Consider the following 20,190-nt stretch of genomic DNA (forward strand, 5'->3'; position numbering starts at 1 on the left):
CTTTCACTTGCGGGAGGAGGAGGAGGAGGGTGAGGGCAGAGTATACCAAAATCTCTGAGTAACTGGGACTTGGAACCTGCCGAAAACTGCCGCCCGAAAGGCACCCCTTTCTTTCCCAGTTACTCAGAGGCTTTGATTTAAGGAGCTGCTGCTTTAAGCCACCCTCCTCCTCCTCCTGCAAATGAAAGGTGCCTCAGAGATGGTAGATTTTTCAGAACGTTAGATTGGGAAGTTAAAAACCTGAAATGGGGTACAATTAAGCTTGATTCAAAGGCTTTAGCTCCTGAGAATCCAGAGAGATTGGGGGGCAGGCTGGGTGGAGGAAGGGAAGGGAAGAAGAGCAATCTCGCTAGGAAGACTTTTATCAGAACACTAGTTTGGGAAGTTAAAAACCTGGAATGGGGTACAAGCACAGCAACAGCCATTCAGCAGCCCCTGCATGTCTTTCCCTCCTCGCTGAAGAGAAAAGTGGATTTGAGATCGATAAAAGACTTCTCTTTAAGAAGCTCAAGCCCCCAAATGTCGCATTTTGCCCTCCCTGGCCCCCAGGAGCACTTTGCAGGCCTCCCAAAAAAATGGGGCATGCAGATGATTTGGGATGCCTACAGAGTGCTTCTGGGAGCCGGGGAAGGCAAAAACTTTTTAAAAATTTACCTCTTCAAAATCTTGATGCGTCTTATATTCCGGTGCGTCTTATACTCTGAAAAATATGGTAACTTGACACATTTGAGAAGAGTTTGCCAATCACAACCAGGTTAGGGTTAGGGCACTGTACTTGCAACAATCCTGGATGGATCTGGATTTTTAAAATTAGTTTTAACAGTTATTTAAAATGATTAAAATCCGAAAGGTATATGTTCTTTCATGAAATCTTGTAAAGCTTCAGTTATGTTTTTACTTTAATGTTTATTTCTTACAGCATGTCCGATACTGTGCAACCCATTTCCTAAAAAAGTTTCTGACTTCTAGTTTAGTTTTCCTTAAATAATCCCATATATACTTCTGTTTGCTGATATGGAAACAAAGTACAGGACTTGAAGACGCCACAATATTTTTTTTATTTTTATTTTATTTTTAAACAAACATAGGCAAATAAAACATATAACATAAAAAACATCTTCAATTGCATACAGTGTGTCGATTGGTTACAAGGTTTTTGTGCATTCTTTCCATAGTCATCACTTAAACTGTATAAAGTCACATATTGTCAATCAAATATATTTATATACATTATTATTATTATAGTACTTCATTTGTTTGACTATCACTAGTATTTCTTCATTTTAAACGAGGTATTCTAAATATGGGTTCATTTATACTATAATAATTCATTACATCATCTTCAATATATTCAATAATAAAGTATTTTTTTATCTCAGATAATATTGCACTCAAAGGTCAAGACATACATATGTGATAGAATGTTTTCCATTTCATCTGTCCTGGCCAAAAAGTTGATTGACAGCTGAAGTTGCCGATGGTTATTCCTCCCTTAAATCCTTGTCACTTTATAGTTGTCAGTGTTGTGTCCTTGGCAGTAGGGAGTTAGGAGCAAGTAACATCCAGCAGATCAATAAGTAAACAGTTCTTAAAGTACCTTTGCTATTACAGAAATACTGTTTTAAAATCATAGGTCTGTTTCAATGCCCTTTTAATGTATTTTTAATACTTTTATAAATTTATTGGTGCAACATTATGTAAAAACAATTTATAATTATACTGGTGCTTTTCATGCATCTTGGACAGAAACATGTGCTTACTATTATGAAAATGATGGGAGTTGGAGTTAGCAACTTAAATTTAACAACTTAATAACTTGTATGTAGTCTATATAATTTTAATAACTTAAATTTAATGAACAGTAAATGTCATCAGCTTAGGCAAGACTGCATTAGATGTCTTCACAGTCCAACCAGAATACAAGTATGATGACTTAATTATTAGTTTGATATTTTAACTGTTCTTCTGATCTTTTTGTTTAGATTGGTGTTATAATTTTTTAAATTAACAATCAGAAATTTAATTAAAAGGTTCTATAATGTTTGCTCTTGAAAAACTCCTTTCTTTTAAAACTTATGTTCAGAACTTTTCTTACATTGAATCTAGATCACGTATCTAAATACATTTTACCTTTGAAATATTATATTGTATTTAATCAAGCAAATAATTGGCAATCTTTAGACCAATACATTCATTATACACAGCTTAATGGGGGCAAATAGTGTCTGTTAATACCAAAAATCTTGCAATAGCCGAAGTCTGCTGAATGTGGTACTTCAGATTTAATGTGCAAATTGGAAAACATTGATTTGTTTTATTTTAGAGCTTGGATGAATATGATGATGATGAAGCAGGACAAAAAGAACGTAAAAGAGAAGATACAATCACACAACAAAATACAATGCAAAACGAATCCACTGTTTCGGATCCAAATGCTTCATACATATTGCAGGTGAGATGTTGTAATGCATATCTACAAATACCTTTAATTTTTGTTTTGACAGATTTTAGTGCCACTGTTACATTGGTCAGGCATTATTATAAATAGAGGTGGAAATAATGCACAGACACATGGACTTGTAACTACTTTCTGATAGAATAAAAATAAATAAATGTTATTGTGGTCTTAGATCAGGATTACATTTATTAGTGCAATCGGTAAAAATTCTGATCATGTTAATTAAATTCAAAGCAACATGAATTAACAGAATTAATGTGAATACAAATCAGTGTTAACTGTTATAACCCAGAACAGCCGCCTTACTAGAGCCCTCCCTTATTGCTAGCATACACTACCGTGTTTCCTTGAAAATACGACATGTCCTGAAAATAAGGCCATGTCATATTTTTCAGGTCGACAAAAATATATACCCTGTCCTGAAAATAAGCCCCCTGGACAACCCCCCCCCAGCCAGGCAGAGCGCCACTTACCAACCTAGCAGTATCCCAATAGCGCCAAGCCGCGGGAGCTGGGGGGGGCAAAGGCCCTCACATTGCTTGGTGCCTTCAGGGTACCGCTAGGTTGGTGAGTGGCGCTATGCCCAGACTGGAGGGTAGGGTTGCCGGGCGGCTGCTCTCTTGCGAGCAGGCTTCCGAAGAGCCGGGCACAGCCTCAGGGGCAAATGGCTGTGTTGCGCTGTGGCAGCAGTGCAACACAGTAGCCATGAGGTGACCACGCTCAAAAACAGCCACCCAGCAACCCCCCTTTCCAGCTGGGCAGAGCGCCATGCATTGACCTAGGGATATCCCCAAGGCACCAAGCCACGTGGTGCTCTGCCCGCCCCCCCCCCCACATTCGGGATACCCCCTAGGTCAGTGCATGGTGCTCTGCCTGGCTGGAGAGGGGGGTTGTGCAAGTGCCTCCAGCTCGCGTGCCTCCCAGCCTCACCATGCCCTGGCCCAGCTCTCTGCAGGGCCAGAAAACCGCTGCTGCCACTGCAGCGTTCCGAGCATAACTTTTTCTCCAATTTCCAAACTCCAAGATTGGCTGCCGAGTCTTCCGGCAGCGGCTGCTCTGGGAGTGTGCTCTATGGTTGTGGGCCGGCTGCCGGAAGAGTCTGGTGGGACAGAGAGTCAAGAAAAGAAGACCCTGTTTTATTTTCTGGGAAACACGGTGTTTTGTACTTCAGTTGAATGAGTCTTGGCCCATTTTAAGGCCTTTCTTGCCACAGTTGTTAAATGAATCACTGCAGTTGTTAAGTTAGTAGCATGGTTATTACGTGAATCTGGCTTCCCCATTGATCTTGTTTGTCAGAAGGTTGAAAAAGGTGATCACACGACCCCAGGACACTGCAACTGTCACAAATTTGAGTCAGCTGCATTTGAATTTTGATCATGTGACCATGAGGAAGCTGCAATGGTCATACTTTGAAAAACAATCATAAGTTCCTATTTTTCAGTGCCATTGTAAATTTGAATGATCACTAAACAAATTGTTGTAAGTTGAGGATTATCTGTAAATAGTTTGACCAAGTACATATCCAATGACATTAACTAGTTCTGTTGAAATTAAATAGTCAGCCAAACTAATTTCAATGCTTTCTAGTTAATATTTTTAACTTGTTGTGATCTTTAATTTCAACTATATTAAAATATTAAGTGCACAGAAAAATAAAACGTTCATTATTTATTACATTGTTTCATATAGTAGGGTATCTGTGTCTATGTGTGCCAGAAGCCATTCCATGTTGCTAATAATGAAACTTTCAGGAAAAAAAAAACTAGCAACATAAAAGCCAGAATGAAAATCTCAAGTGACTATTTAATTGTGTGGGAATGTTGCGATATTTGATGAGTTCCCATTATAAGCAGATTTGAAAGCATGCCTGACATTTGTTTTCCAAAATCCTTTGTGGTTGCATATTAATTTTCAAATATTTCTTCCAAACAAGCTGTAACAAATTGTATAGCATTCTGCTTTATAAAATACCAAAGTGGAAAACCTGTTTCTTGCTTTTTCTCTCTCTACTTCTGCTTCATTCTGTTATTACAAAAGTCAAAGAATTAGATGGTAGTTGCGGAAATGTGAAGAATATTAGAACACCACTAAAAATGTATAATGTATGTACGGTATGTATGTATGTATGTATGTATGTATGTATATGTATATGTATATGTATATAATTATACATATTATATATATATATAATTTAAGATTTCATAATACTTGTACTTAGTGCTGTGGAGTGTAGCAAGATCAAATATAGGTTCTAGCAAGAATGTCTGACTGGACACATCGGCTTCTTTGCCCATTTTTTCTATTTTTCTTTGCCCATTTTTTTCTATTTCCAGAAAAAGTTACCATTTGTGACATAGTAGCTAAAACGGTTTGTAATTATTTGTATTAGGCACGATAGTGATCTCCTCTAGTCATTGAAGCTTTGTCCTCTGGTCATGTTGGCAGGGGAATGATAATCGGAGTTGAAATTGAACTATTTGGAAGGCTACCTATAATCAATATTATATTATATATTTAAATGTCATATCCCTTGTTCTTTTAATTTTTCTTATTTATATTTTTCATTTGGGGGTGTTTTCATAAGTGCAATTTAAGGCAAAGCTGGGATATAAATGAAAAGCAATAAGTTTATACAATACCATTTCTTATTAGCACCATTATTTCAAAGCTGATGATGATTTATGCTCATTGCTCACTATATTTCTACCACATAAAGTCCTCTGACTATGGATAAATAATTATAGGTACAATTCTCAGCAGAGTTTTAGAATTTCCATTGGGCTCCATGGTCCAAAATGTACTGGATCCTACTGTAAAAACCTTCATGATTGTGAAGCAGTTTCTCACTGCAAACTGTTTTTGTTGGATGTTTATATTGACCAAAGAATGGTATTTGGAGACATGTCAGGCACACATCTCTAATTGTTCTGAGTTATAATTATAAATCAGCAATTGTAAATATTAGGTACTTAATTGTGTTTTTAAAATATATTTTAACAGGATACTTCTAGGACAATTGGAAACAGATACAAAAGGTAAGGAATTGTTTAGTAGATTATTAATCAGTGAAGTATAATTACAACTCTATAGAAATCAAACATTCAAATTTGGTCCTAAAGCTCTTTGTTTACTAATAGATGTCTTTTGAACTCTATAAACCTGGAATTGTAAGTTAAGACTGTTTCTTAACTAGTTTTATATACCTCATAGTGAGACCTCAAAATAGACTTAGAGGAAGCTATAGCTTACTGGTCTAGCCTTTTGGACTGGAAGAAAGAAGTGGAAAATAAATTTTAACATTAAAAAAAATAATTGAAAAGATGGGAGATTAAATAACCTTTTCAAGAAAATAATTTCCATTCTGTAGGATAATAGATGTAAATACTTAAGAACCAATATATTACACAGCTTTCCCTAGATATATAGGTGCATTCCAGTCGTATCAACTTCGGAACACTGTATCTTTTGAGAAAACTATATGTGGATCAAGAAGCAACAGTGAGAACAGTCAGTTTCAAAAAAAACTGGGCTATGGTTTCTAAAACACCTGTGTCAGAGGGATAGTGTTGAGTTTCATATGAGGTTATCTTATTTATTAAGCACTTATATATTTTAAAGAAGAAAAATATAAATAAAATTTTTAAAAAGGGGGTTATCCTTCCAAAATGGGGAAAGCATCACACTAAGTTAGAGATAAAATTATCTTGAATTTTGAAATTGTGGTTTAATATAAGAAGGTGGTATGGAATTAAAATCTAGTTATTTTGAAGTGTATTGTGAGAGAAAGCAACAATTACTGTTTGGCCTTCAATGTATGAAATACTCTGCCTTAATATTGATCTACCTTGATCTAGTTCTAAAAGTCAAAATAGCCTCATTGGAAAAGCCACAGTGGCTCAGCTTTCTTTGGATAGCTGTTTCCCAAGACAATTTAAAGTTGTTTGTCAATATTACATAGTCAGTTCACCAGAACTGGGGTGTACGTTGTGTCAGTAGAGATATTTATCCAGTGATTGGATTCAAGTTTATTGACTCCTGCTTTCCATGTTCTCAGCTCTAAAAGGGATAGAGCTCTCTGCTCCTTTGCTGGCCTTTGGATTTTTGCAGCCCAGATATGATAGCAGTAATTACATAGTACAAATGATAGCAAACTTACCTGTAGTTTGCTTCTGATTGCCATATGCTGCTGTCCTCACCATTCATGCCAGAGATTGTGACAATGAGGTGGGGAAGGGGAATCATTTTTTTACACTATGCTAGCACTAACAGTGGTGTAATTTTTACACTGCCAACTTTACCTCTTTTGTTATAACTATCACAAAACATGGATAGTTTTGATTAGAAATTCTACCCAGATGTATTATTATTATTATTATTATTATTATTATTATTATTATTATTATTATTATTATTATTATTATTATTATTATTATTATTATTATTATTATTATTATTATTATTATTATTATTATTATTATTACATTTTTATCCAAGGATTCCCAGATAGCTGAACATTATTTCAAGCTAAAGAATCATGAAGACTGTCGTAACATGTTCCACAGAGTCTATTTTATAATGGGGAAAAAATCAACTAAACCCTATGTCTGAAGTAATACAGTGAATTGTTTTGTGGATGCAGCAAGCCATGAGTTGATAAACAAGATTCTTTCAAAGTAGCTTTTTGCAACTTGGAACTCTTTAAGTTGGATGACAACTTTTACTGCCCTCAGCCAATAATACCACCTTGGCTAGAAATAAAGGAAACTGAAGTCAATATATGTATAAAGATGAATGTCTGAGGAAAGCTGTTTTTAAAGCATGATGACAGAACTGTAAGGAATTTTGCAGCTTAATACTATTACCATATTTGGCATTCCTTGTTCTGGACTTTATTATCTACAAACAGGAAGTGTCTGTTGCAACACTAAACAAAAAGTTTGTAATTCAACTTTGAAAGTTTACTGAATTCATTCCGTGTTTCCCCGAAAATAAGACAGGGTCTTATTCCCCCCCCCCCCGAAATAAGCATTTGGCCTTATTTTTGGAGAGGTCTTATTATTTTTGAGGTGCAGGAGGCGGCGAGCGTGGTCACCTTATGGCTGCTGCTGGGTTGCAATATTTTCAGGGAGGGCTTATTTTAGTGCATGCCCTTAAAAGCCCAATTGGGCTTATTATCCAGGGAGGTCTTATTTTTGGGGAAACAGGGTACTTTGTAAAAGATCTGTTCAGTTGTTATATGCACTTCACATGACTGAAGTTTCCCTGTAAAAAGTGTCTTTTGCAGTTCTCCCAACAAGCAATCACATTTTTGCAATAGACTTAACATTCTTCACTCACTTCTATTGACTTGCATTTTGCATAAAACCTAAAGGGGCAATAAGCACCTGAACCATCTAGCAAATTAATGTTTTTGTAAGTGGGTATTCACTGTTATTTAAAGACAGGATTCTTGTATTTTATGTGGGTTCATAATTAGCAAATTATAAGGATAACATCTATTTGAATAAGTTTTTTTATCGGGCAGGAAAAGGAAAGCATATTCAAAATACACAAGGTTATGTAGGACTTTCCTATTTATAAGTTTTTAAAAAATCAAATATAAATAAGAAAAGTACAATCCTTGGACTAAAAATGAGTCTTTGAAAAGCAGAACTGGTAACTGTGGGAGATTGAACTGCCAGTGAGTAAACCAGCTCTTGTTATTCCTCTCTAGACAAGGAGAGGACTTGGGATCACCCACCAGTGTTCCAGATAGCTGTTCTTGTGAAGAGACCGCAAGTCAGTAGTCTCAAAAAAGTTTAGAGCTCTGGGAGATGAGGGAATAATCATCTTTCTGAAACCGTAATCAAATCCTCTGAAAGGATACTAGATTTACATAATTCCATTTCTAACTACCGTGTTTTCCCGGAAACAAGACAGGGTCTTATTTTCTTTTGACCCCCAAAATAAGCGCTTGGCCTTATTTTCGGGGAGGCCTTATTATTTTTGGGGTGAAGGAGGTGGCGAGTGTGGTCACCTGATGGTTGCTGCTATCTTGCAATATTTTCGGGGAGGGCTTATTTTAGCACATGCGCTCAAAAGCCCGATTGGGCTTATTGTCCGGGGAGAGCTTATTTTCAGGGAAACAGGGTACTTTCAGAAATTGCTTATTAATTGCTTTTCAATATTGGAAATTTTTATACTATATTGAGAGATCTAACAGCACTAGATAATTATCCTTTCAATCCTTAGCAAAAGAAACTTTTAATTATAAGTTAATTATTTATTTGAATAAACAGCAAAAGGATGATTAAAACTTTGATTTTAGAAGTTTATAAAAGGACTAAGGTTCCAGATAAATTTCAAATGAGATTTTAGAATTGATTATAAAGACTCCTTCCCATGGGAAAATGCTTTTGTTTTGAATTTAAAAAATCACTAAAGGGTTGTAAAAATTGAACACTAGAGGGAACTAAAGATTACACGTAAAGGAGAAGAACACTCAAACTGAACTTACAATTATGGAATGAAGCAAAGTATTTTAACAGTGGGCATACTGAAGGACATTTTTGAACAATGGATCCAGAAGTTAATTTTAATAGTACCTGCCTCTAACTGATGTCTTAATAAATACAAATGATATGGCACAACAAGAGACACTGACCTGGGTCATTTACCCTATATTGGGTTTAGAAAAAAGTCTTCTTAAAACTTTGAAAAATTTTGTGAAAAGGGACAAAGGAAAAAAAATGAAAAGAACTCAAGTTCTATGATATTATTTGAAGGGACTAAAGTTTAAGATTGTTAGAAATAAAAGGAATGTAAAGTTGGTGTACTTATCAAAGTTAAAATTAACTATGGTAACCCTTAATGGACTTTTCCTGACATCAGAACTAAAATAATGCTTTATTAATTTGTTTACAGATAAGAGATAGAATATGGGAAGAGCATATCATTTGTTGTATTTTAAGAGAAAATGATAAATTACTAAAAATTGTTTATAGTTGTGATGAATGTGGGAAATCACTTCTTTACTACCTTTTCTTTTTTCCACCTTTTCTCTATATTCTCTTCTCTTCTCTTCTATTCTATTCTTTTTATTCTAGTTTTTTCTACTTGTATTCTTTTTCACTGTTGTAATAGATTATTTAATAAAATTACTACATAAAAAAGGATACCATAGGCAATTGTATATCAAAAGTCATTACTAATACCAGGAAGATCACACTTTCCCCATCCATATCATGATGCAGGTCATTCAGTAGAGTAATCAGTGCAATCTCACAAAATCAGGCCTTAACCCTGACAGAAAAGGGCCCAGATAATCCACTTTTACAGTGCTGTGAAGTTGATCCATGCATAATCTACAACTGAGGTTCCTTAAAACTTCTATTCATGGGCAATGAGATGATCCGCTTCAGAGTATGGCATAGGATGTTGAACTTTCTAGAGCTAAAAGGAGAATGTTGGATTTTCTGAGAATAATTAAAGTAGAATGAAAAAAAAGGAAGACTCATCTTCTGTCATTTGATGTAGTAAAACCATATATTTAAAACTCTGAAAGTTATGCTTCTCTTAGGAAGGTAGTACTCTCACTGTACAATGGCTAAACTTTTCTTTTGCCCTTCCAAATCTTTTGCTTAGAATGGTTATTTTTATTGTCATCGTTTCTTGGGCATTAGGTACCCAAAAATAGTAGAAGAGGAAGATAAAAGGGTCAGGCTTTATTGCCATCACTTTTTTCTCTTTATGTTTGAAAAAATAAAGTTCACACTGTATTATGTAACATATTATGCCAATATGTTCTCTTTTGGTTGTCTTTTTGAGATTGTACGAAGAAACATCTGCTCTCATAGAAACAACATTGTTTTAGTCACATTTATTATTAATTACTTTATAATAAAAATAGCTATTGGAATGTTTAGCTCCTTAAAAACTACTAAATATAATTACTGAATTACTGAAAATATAGTATCAATAAAAGCAGACATTGTTCCTATGTTGATGGGGCTTACAATTTTGAGTGACTGTTGGGTGTTAAGGTACAAATGAGTATCACTAACTAGGGAACAATAGATTAAGGTTGGCTTAGTTGAATTGTTGTTGTTAGTTGTGAAGTCGTGTCCAACCCATTGCGACCCCATGAACAATGTTCCTCCAGGCCTTCCTGTCCTCTACCATCCTCTGGAGTCCATTTAAGTTCATGCCATTCCATCCAGCCATCTCATTGTTTCTCATCCCCTTCTTTTGCCTTCAATCTTTCCCAGCATTTGGCTCTTCTCCAGTGAGTCCTTCCTTCTCATTTGGTGGCCAAAGTATTTGAGTTTCATCTTCAGGATCTGGCCTTCTAAAGAGCAGTCAGGGTTGATCTCCTTTAGGACTAACCGATTTGATCGCCTTGCAGTCCAAGGGACTCGCAGGAGACTTCTCTAGCACCATAGTTCAAAGGCTTCAATTCTTTGGCGCTCAGCCTTTCTTATGGTCCAATTTTCACAGCCATACATTGCAACTGGGAAAACCATAGCCTTGACTATGCACTTTCGTTGGCAGGGTGATGTCTCTGCTTTTTAGTATGCTAGATTTGCCATAGCTTTGGTCTCCAGGAGCAAGCATTTTTTAATTTTTTGGCTGCAGTCCCCATCTGCAGTGATCTTGAAGCCCAGGAAAATAAAATCTGTCACTACCTCCATTTCTTCCCTATCTATTTGTCAGGAATTGAGAGGGCTGGATACCATGATCTTAGTTTGCTTTTTAAAATTCAGAGTATTCCAGTGGGTTTAGTATTAAGTTTGAAGTCCATATTCAGACTGTGGTTTGTAGCCTACATGTACTCTGTATCCTGGTTTAAATTAATGTAAACAAAAATAAAAGAGTCAAATGTAACATATCCTTTTAAATATAGCAACAGTGATGTAGGCAATTTTCTATATACATTGTTGAACATTTGGAAGACTGAAATATTTTATAGCTGGTTTGGATTAGTTGATGCTTATCTGTAAAACAGATCTAATGTGGAATTGCTTTATGGGCATGCTACAATAAAAAAGATGGGTATAATTTAGCATAGTAATTCCAAAGGCTTGTTGCAAGTAGCTTAATACCAGCTGCTATTTATTTGCCTTCAGTAATTTAGTATTGATATTGCCACAACTGAAATGGGAAACATGGAAATATTTGATAATTCTATCATGCATCAAATATGTTAAATTGTAAGTTGTACTTTTTCACAGCACAACACCAGATGACGACGTTTCTAATAGATGTTCACGTACAGACAGGACAGGTTATAGCAGATTCAACAGGGATGCAAATTCTTCTGGAAACCTTGTATCAACTAATTCTTTGGAAAAGAAGATTGACGATCTTGAAAAGGTAAACATAATAAATCTAAAAGCTGCAATCTAATGTCTATTGTTTTGACTGTTTTTAAATGAAGTATTTAAAATTTTGTTTTTTGAAGGATCTAGCAAAGGAGCGACAAGAAAACCTGAGGCTTGTGAGGATAGCCCAAGACAAAGAAGAGTTGATTGGGAAATTAAAGGAGGAAATTGATTTATTAAATAGGGTAAGTGCTTTTTCAAATGACCTGTGTTTCCTAGAATGTTTTTATGAGTCATACGTTCCCTTGCCCCAATCCCTCGTCCCCCCCAAAAAATTGAATTTACATTTGTGCAAAATCCAGCACATTAATGCTCATTTATTTGTTCATTCTTTTATTAATCCTTTCTTCTTTCAGAGAACCCAAGAGAAAAGTATACTTGCAGTTTCTTCTCTTCAGTGTTTAATTTAAACTCTAGATTTGCAAACACTCCGTTGCCAAAGTTAGAGATCTTGCCTAACTTAAATAAAGTAGTTTGAGCATGCTTGGAGTAAAACTGAGCTTGGGTTGTGTTTGTACTACAGGTTAAAATACGACAAAAGCACCTGGTACAATTCTTACCAAGAAAGCCTGCATGTGACAGAAGGACAGCTAAGACTGGTGCCCTGATCTACTCCTTTTCTATTTTTCAAAAAGCAATATGGGAAGGCTTCACTTAATCAAAGGCATGATGTGTGTCAGATATCACTATTTATGAACTGATGTGATATTGACATAGCATGTGGAAGATTGCTACTTGGTTAGTATAGAGGATAAATGATGAAAAGTATGAATTAATGATTAAAAGGAAAAAACAAAACATATATAAGTTGTTTATTGTGAAGATAAGCAATGGAAAAGGATGTAATAGTTCTGATAGAAGATCCTATGTATTTGGGTTGATGAAAATACATAAGGGATGAATGTAAAGTTTAATTATGGTTTGGAATATATGTTGTAGATATGTCAACTAGACTTTTGTGGGTACAGGAAAGAGTAGGAATGATATGAAAGTAATAATTGAAGGCATCATGGTGAACAGAAGGTAATTGAGAGCAATGTAAAATGATAAAGGAAAAAGTACAGCAAGTTCATCAAAGATGAACAGAGCAATACTAGTAGCATGCAGCAGTGGTGGGGCTAAAAGAGTGAATAGTGATGAATTATTAGCAATTTGTAAATATTGTTTGTGAATGTAGAGTTAAAAGTTGTTTCTGAAAGATATAAAAATGATTTGTGATGCAAGCAAAAAATTAATGAGAATAGATAGAATGTTAGAAGTAGGTATGCGTACTTTTACATGAAAATATAGATGACTGAGGAGCCAAATAGTTTACACCAAAAATAGTTTATATAATGCAAATGAAAGAACATGATTCTGAAAAATAATATTCTATTTGACAAAAGAATTGAGTGAATGCAAATTCTAGTTAGTAGTGAAAATTGGAGCAAGTATTTTGGAAAATGGTTTAGCAAAGATGGGGAAATGGGTAGAGTAATATGAAGATGGGAACATGCTGGTAAGATAATGGGAATAAAGAATGATGAAATAAGTGTAAATGGCTGTATAAAAGAGCATGCTGTGCAAATTTTGTCATCTAAACTTGAAAATTTAATTTATTAGGAAAAAACAATTGAATTCATTGAATGTGGAATACTTTAGTCTGTAAAGTAAAACAAGGAGCTAGAACTAGTTGTAATTAATTAATATGGACTTGGTACAAAACCGAAAGAAACCTAGATTGCTAGGTTATATAGAGAGATTAAATGAGGGTCAAATTGTAACAAAGAAGAAAAGTGAATGGATTGAAAAGAAGGAGAAATGTAAGAAAATTGTGGATGGAGATGAGAATCACAAAAGTAACATTTAACAAAAAGCAATATATGGAGTTGTTCACAGGTGGTGGAAATGTTTGCAAGAATAGAAAGTTATGGAGAAACATAATGAGTGAGTGTTTTTAGTTTAAAGTAGCTGTGGATGCATTTCCTTTTTCCATATCTTTTTTTCCTGTGCTTATTACCTCTTACTTACCATATTTTTCGGACCAGAAAAAGCACCTATCTTTTGGGGAGGAAAAGAAGGAAAAAAAAATCTGCCTCTGCCTCCCAGCAACTTGCCTCCTTGCAGCAAACAGCATTGTCAGCTTCAGTACAGCCTGATTTAGCACAAGCAGCTGATTGGCGGTTGGATTGGCTTCCCAGAATACCACTAATCAGCTGTCCCAGGCTGCGGGGATCGCCGCCACCCATCACCACCCATCGCCGCCACCTATCCCCACCACATTGAATGGGCTGAAAATGGGACGTATAGAGGCCGAAAACAGGGCATGTGGAGGCCAAAAACGGGATGGGCGGAGGCCAAAAATGGGGCGTGTGGAGGCTGCAATAGGTGGCGGTGGTGGCAGCAATCCCTGCAGCCTGAAACAGCTGATCAGCGGTATTCCAAGAGGACAAACCAACCACCAATCTGCTGCTCCTGCTAAATCAGGCTGTGCTGAAGCTGACCAGGCTGTTTGCTGTTTGCTGCAAGGAAGCAAATTGCTGGGAGGCAGAGGCCGAAGGATGGGAGCCGGTGGGTGGGTGGGGCTTCAGGAACATTCACTCTATAAGACGTATGGACATTTCCACCCATTTTGGGGAGGGGGGAACCAAAAAATACGGTAATTTTTGCATTTTGAATAAGGTTTCCTTTGGTCAGAAGGAGTAGTATTATTAGTATGAATATAAGCATATAAATAGATAAACTATTGCTGATTTATTGTTAGGCACTTGAAACATGTTAGAAATATTAAATAAAAATGGCCAATTCTAGTTGGATTCTAGGAACAACTCTTGAGAAATGCAGTATGAGTTGTTTAATTATAATAGAGTAGCTGTTCTAGGTGCCCAGTGTTTTCTTGTTTGAATTTTATTGCTTGTTACATGGCATTGCTTCTTAAATGCAGTTTGTAATTTAGGAAAGGAATTTTAGTTCATTGGGAAACAAATCTTGCACACAACACAATTAATTTGGTTTTTTTTTAAAAAAAATGTTTGAATATTTAAATTTCAGCCAGTGGTTGTGGTTGGACCTAATCCAAGTAACTCATCCTTTAAGTCATTTTGGAATGTTACTTGTGCTAGATAAACATTCCAGAATGTGTTTATATAAAATCTTGAGTAAAATGTTAATGTTTCTGTCTCTGCTTTAAAACAATTATTTTGATATATACTTGTGACACCCACTTGAAAGACAAAAGTAAAATTAAATTGTAGCTTTCTTGTTATTTGAAAATCCTAGATATGCTGCATACTTCTTTCAGACATTAAATAAAAACAGCGGTGGAGTTCAAAATTGTATCCTGACAATACTACTTCATTTTTTCAAATGAAAAGTGTCTATATTGCTTAAATAATAAAACAATATCCTGCTGACAAGTTCAGTGTTGCTTGATAAAAAACAATGCTGTTGAACATGTATTTTTCATATGAGTTCCCACAACCAATTTTGATATGATTTTTTAATTTATCCTGATGCCTAAACTTTTTGCTGCAAATAGCAAATTCCAGAGATATTTCAAAAAGAAAGGGGCAATAAATTAGGAATTGAAATAATTGCTATCTTAGTCACAGTTGCTAACAATGCACATGCATAAAGTAAAGTCATAAAACGATGCATAGTTTAAAATATTCAAAGCTTCACAAAACTGCTTTGCAACCCAGAGCAAAACACATGTGCTGGGATCTACTAACATCCTGATACTAGGGCATGAGGAAAAAGCCAGATCTTCAAGGCTTTCCAGAAGCTCTACGGGATCAAGGCTAGTACAGCGTGATATGTACGTATGTGAGAATGGATTGATGACAATATCCCCAACTTCAGATCATGTCACACTGCCTCAAGAGAGGGAGAAAGAAGATCTTATGCATAAACCCTTCCAGTGAGTCAGACCATCTCTACCCTGGATCAGCTTCACAGTTGCCATGGTGACAAAAGATATATTGAGCTGCCTTTGATCCCAAGCTGGGAGAAGGCAGAATCATATCTCACATAACCATCAAAGCCATTATTTTTCTTTACTAACCTGACATTGTCAATTTAGTTTTGAATGTTTTGGATACTCGGGAAACCAATTTTCCTGTGCTAGTTAACAGCCACAATAAAGTTAAGTAAAGTACAGGTGAAACTCAAAAAATTAGAATATCTTGCAAAAGTTCATTTATTTCAGTAATGCAACTTAAAAGGTGAAACTAATACATGAGATAAGACTCATTACATGCAAAGCAAGATAGTTCAAGCCGTGATTTGTCATAATTGTGATGATTATGGCTTACAGCTCATGAAAACCCCAAATCCACCATCTCAGAAAATTAGAATATTACATGCAATCAGTAAAACAAGGATTGTACAAAAAACAGTATTGGACCTTTGAAAAGTATAAGCATGCATATGTACTCAGTACTTGGTTTGGGCAGCTGGAAAATGAAGTCAGCATCCCCATAAAGCTCGTCTGTGGAAGGAAGCATGAAGTACTCCAAAATCTCCTGGTAGATGGCTGCGTTGACCCTGGTCTTAATGAAGAATAATGGTCCAAACTCTTGTTGTTCAGTGGTCCAAAGTCCTCTTTGGCCCTGGTGACTTCCCGTCTTGATTACTGCAATGCTCTCTACATGGGTCTCCCCTTGAGATGCACCCGTAGGCTTCAGCTGGTTCAGAATGCAGCCGCGCGGGCAATTATGGGGAGTACTAGGTACTCCCATGTAACACCGTTCCTGCACGAGCTGCACTGGCTGCCTGTGGCTTTTCGGGTGCGTTTCAAGGTGTTGATTGTCATCTTTAAAGCGCTCCATGGCTTGGGACCTAGTTATCTGCGGGATCGCATCCTACCCCATACATCCCTGCGACCAATCCGCTCTCACAGAGAGGGACTCCTCCGGGTACCTTCCGCTAAGCAATGCGGGTGCCCAGGAGTAGGGCCTTCTCTGTTATGGGCCCAACCCTCTGGAACGACCTCCCCCCCCCGATATTAGAACTACCGTTGATCTCCGCTCCTTCCGTAAGAAACTCAAGACCCACCTGTTCCGACTAGCCGGCCTGGCCCAATTGTAATCATAAGTAACATCTCTTATTGACCTTCCTGGATGGCTTTTTAAATTTTAAATTTTGGGGTTTTAATTGGTTTTAGATTGTTTTTAACTACTAATTAGTTTGGGCTAATATACAGACTGTATGTTTACGTTGTTTGTCTGGGTTTTCATGTTGTGCTTTGTTGTTTTTATATATGTGATGTCTGTACACCGCCCCGAGTCCCTGCGGGGAGAGGGGGCGGTTTATAAATTTAATAAACTCAAACTCAAACTCAAACTCTTTTCTGATGAGAACAACTTTTGCATCTCATTTGGAAACCAAGGACTCAGAGTTTGGAGGAAAAATGGAGAGGCCAATCAAGCACAGTAATCCCATGGTCATTGAACCAGGTTTTGGTGCTTTTGGCAAAAGTTGATTTTGGAGCACTTCATGCTTCCTTCCGCAGTTGAACTTTATGGGGATGCTGACTTCATTTTCCAGATGCCCACACTGCCAAAAGCACCAAAACCTGATTCAATGACCGTGGGATTACTGTACTTGATTGGCCAGCAAACTCGCCTGACCTGAACCCCATAGAGAATCTATGGGGCATTGCCAAGAGAAAGATGAGAGACATGAGACCAAACAATGCAGAAGAGCTGAATGCCGCTATTGAAGCATCCTGGTCTTCCATAACACCTCAGCAGTGCCACAGGCTGATAGCTTCCATGCCACGCTGCATTGAGGCAGTAATTGCTGCAAAAGGGGCCCAAACCAAGTACTGAGTACATATGCATGCTTATACTTTTCAGAGGTCCAATACTGTTCTATGTACAATCCTTGTTTTATTGATTGCATGTAATATTCTAATTTTCTGAGATGGTGGATTTGGGGTTTTCATGAGCTGTACGCTATAATCATCACAATTATGATAAATCACGACTTGAACTATCTTGCTTTGCATGTAATGAGTCTTATCTCATGTATTAGTTTCACCTTTTAAGTTGCATTACTGAAATAAATGAACTTTTGCACGATATTCTAATTTTTCGAGTTTCACCTGTATATAAAGCATTTGTATCAGAGTAAAATGTTTTGTTACAGAATATAAATTATATATTTACTACGGTAACTAGCTCCCAACCAGTTTGTTAGCAATCTCAGTCTGTAGTTCTCCATTTTTTGCTTTTATGAATTAAAATGTATATCATGTATTATAGAATGAATTATTAACTGAATGTTTAAAGAGAACTTTTATTAATTAATAGCAGTATATCTTGTTTTATTCTCTCTCAAAGGATCTAGATGATATAGAAGATGAAAATGAGCAATTAAAGCAGGAAAACAAGACACTGCTAAAAGTTGTTGGACAGCTGACAAAGTAGAAGATGGAAGCTGCCAAAATAGAAAATGGAAGCCTCAGTGAGGAAGGAAATATGAAACTACTGATTTGAATGTTTAAGGGTCAAGATTAGGATATTTCCTTTGTGGCAATATGTCAAAAAAACTGTCTTTGTATTTATTATTAAGGAGCAGGGAGAAATGATGAATGTTTTGCATGATGCTGTTACTTCTAAGCTCATTCCCTTGAATTTCCCAAAATGATTCAAATGTGCTCATTGAGATGCATTAGGTCTTTCTATGTGTATGACCCAGTTTTACTTTTTAAAGAATTCCTGATTACAAAGGTCACAGTTAGTCTATATGGAGATTACTTGTAGGAGAGAGGCTTTTTCCTGCTATATGAATAGAAGAAATAGGAATAAAATTTGTTTACACAGGGTCAAAATAATTATTTTGGGAGATATTTGTTCTTTATTTGAACACATGTAAAGTGCATTACTGATATAAAACATTTTGCAGAGTATTACTCTGAAAAAAAATCTTGTATGTTGTGATTTTATTTTATACTTTATCTGAAGTACTGACAGTAATACAGGGGTGTCCAAACTTGGCAACTTTAAGACTTGTGCTCTGCTGGCTGGGGAATTCTGGGAGTTGAAGTCCACAAGTCTTAAAGTTGCCAAGTTTGGACACCCCTGCAGTAACAGATAGTATTCTCCTGTACAGATGCTGTTTGATAAAAATGTTTTATAAATCATAAATAAATCACCAATAATTATCACAACTAATAAGTAGTTTTTAGAAAAATGTGTATGCTACATACTACTACACAGAGCTTATGTTTCCACAGGAAGAATTCAGAGGGTGCCATTTTTTGAAATTTATAAATACTGTGAACTGCTTCAAACATTACAATCAAGGTTTATTGGATTAAGAAAAGTCTTTCTGATTTTGTATATTAAGTTGCAGTTTTCTGATCTAAATACAATGGGAATCATTGCTTAACAATGGTTTAACAAATCATATAACAATTGCATTGGTTGGGAAATACTACTATTCTCAGCCAAATGACTATAACCAAAACTGTTTATCTAAACCATGCCTATATGAATGGACTTCATCCAAGATACATGTATCAGGTTAGCATCAACATAAGTATAATGGATTCATTTTGCAACACTATGATCCACCATGATTCTTATATGAATCATAGTGGTTTTTGAATTGTGATAAAAGTTTTAACTGATATAGTTTACAATTTTTTATGATTGTTCACCCCTCTAAAAGTATTATAGAAAACATCTAGAATAGCACCAATGCTTGTTAAAATAAAGTATGTTGCATGTTCTATTATAGTCTAGTGTCAGTTGTCTATGTCACTGTTGCGCAACAATTGTTCTGTATGAGCTAGAAAAATCCAAAGTTGCATTTTAGAGCATAATTTTTAGTAGGGAAACTTAAATATAACATTTAAGCTTTCAAAATACCTCCACTGATTTGTCAGGCAAATAGGAAATAGAAAAAAAGCAGGGAAGGAAAAGTGGAAAAATAATGAATTCCCCCCTGATGTAGAAAAACTCAAAACCAACAGACTCTTTCGATTTTTCAGATAGAATTACTCTGGGATGTTTTTCTTTTGAGTAACACAGTTATCTTTCCTTTTGCTTAAAAAAATGTGTTTTTAATGACCTAGCCTTTTCTGTTTTGAAATCAGCTATATAGCCTTGAAAAATATTTTGTCAACCAGACCTCAGAAATAGCACTGGAATGTTTAGGCATCTTTAGTTGCTCCCTAATACCAATGTTTTTATAGCAAAAGTGTATTAAGGTTGCAAACGCAATCTCCACTGAGCAAAGTTAATGTAATCAATTTTCCCCCCATGACACACTGTTTGAGAATATGCACTAATTTGTCCATACCTGCTTTTCTTTAATGACTGCAGTTGTAAATGCAGCATACCAGAAATACTCTGTTGGTAGATCACAATGCCAAGCAACTATGTA

The 20,190-nt window shown here is 35.9% G+C and overlaps 1 protein-coding gene across 1 annotated transcript in view; it reads left to right on the plus strand.

Moving 5' to 3' along the window:
* PAWR (pro-apoptotic WT1 regulator) overlaps positions 1-19,541 on the plus strand; it is a 41,498-nt gene extending 21,957 nt beyond the window's left edge. Inside the window, exons 3-8 of the mRNA XM_081956874.1 lie at positions 2,324-2,452; positions 5,459-5,493; positions 11,668-11,809; positions 11,898-12,002; positions 18,141-18,783; positions 18,898-19,541. Of these exons, the coding sequence (XP_081813000.1) occupies positions 2,324-2,452; positions 5,459-5,493; positions 11,668-11,809; positions 11,898-12,002; positions 18,141-18,227 (498 nt within the window). The 3' untranslated portion in view covers positions 18,228-18,783; positions 18,898-19,541. The remainder of the gene's footprint in view (positions 1-2,323; positions 2,453-5,458; positions 5,494-11,667; positions 11,810-11,897; positions 12,003-18,140; positions 18,784-18,897) is intronic.
* Positions 19,542-20,190: the final 649 nt, after the last annotated feature.

Source organism: Natrix helvetica, assembly GCF_964273705.1.
Source record: "Natrix helvetica genome assembly, chromosome: 6".
NCBI lineage: Eukaryota > Metazoa > Chordata > Lepidosauria > Squamata > Natricidae > Natrix > Natrix helvetica.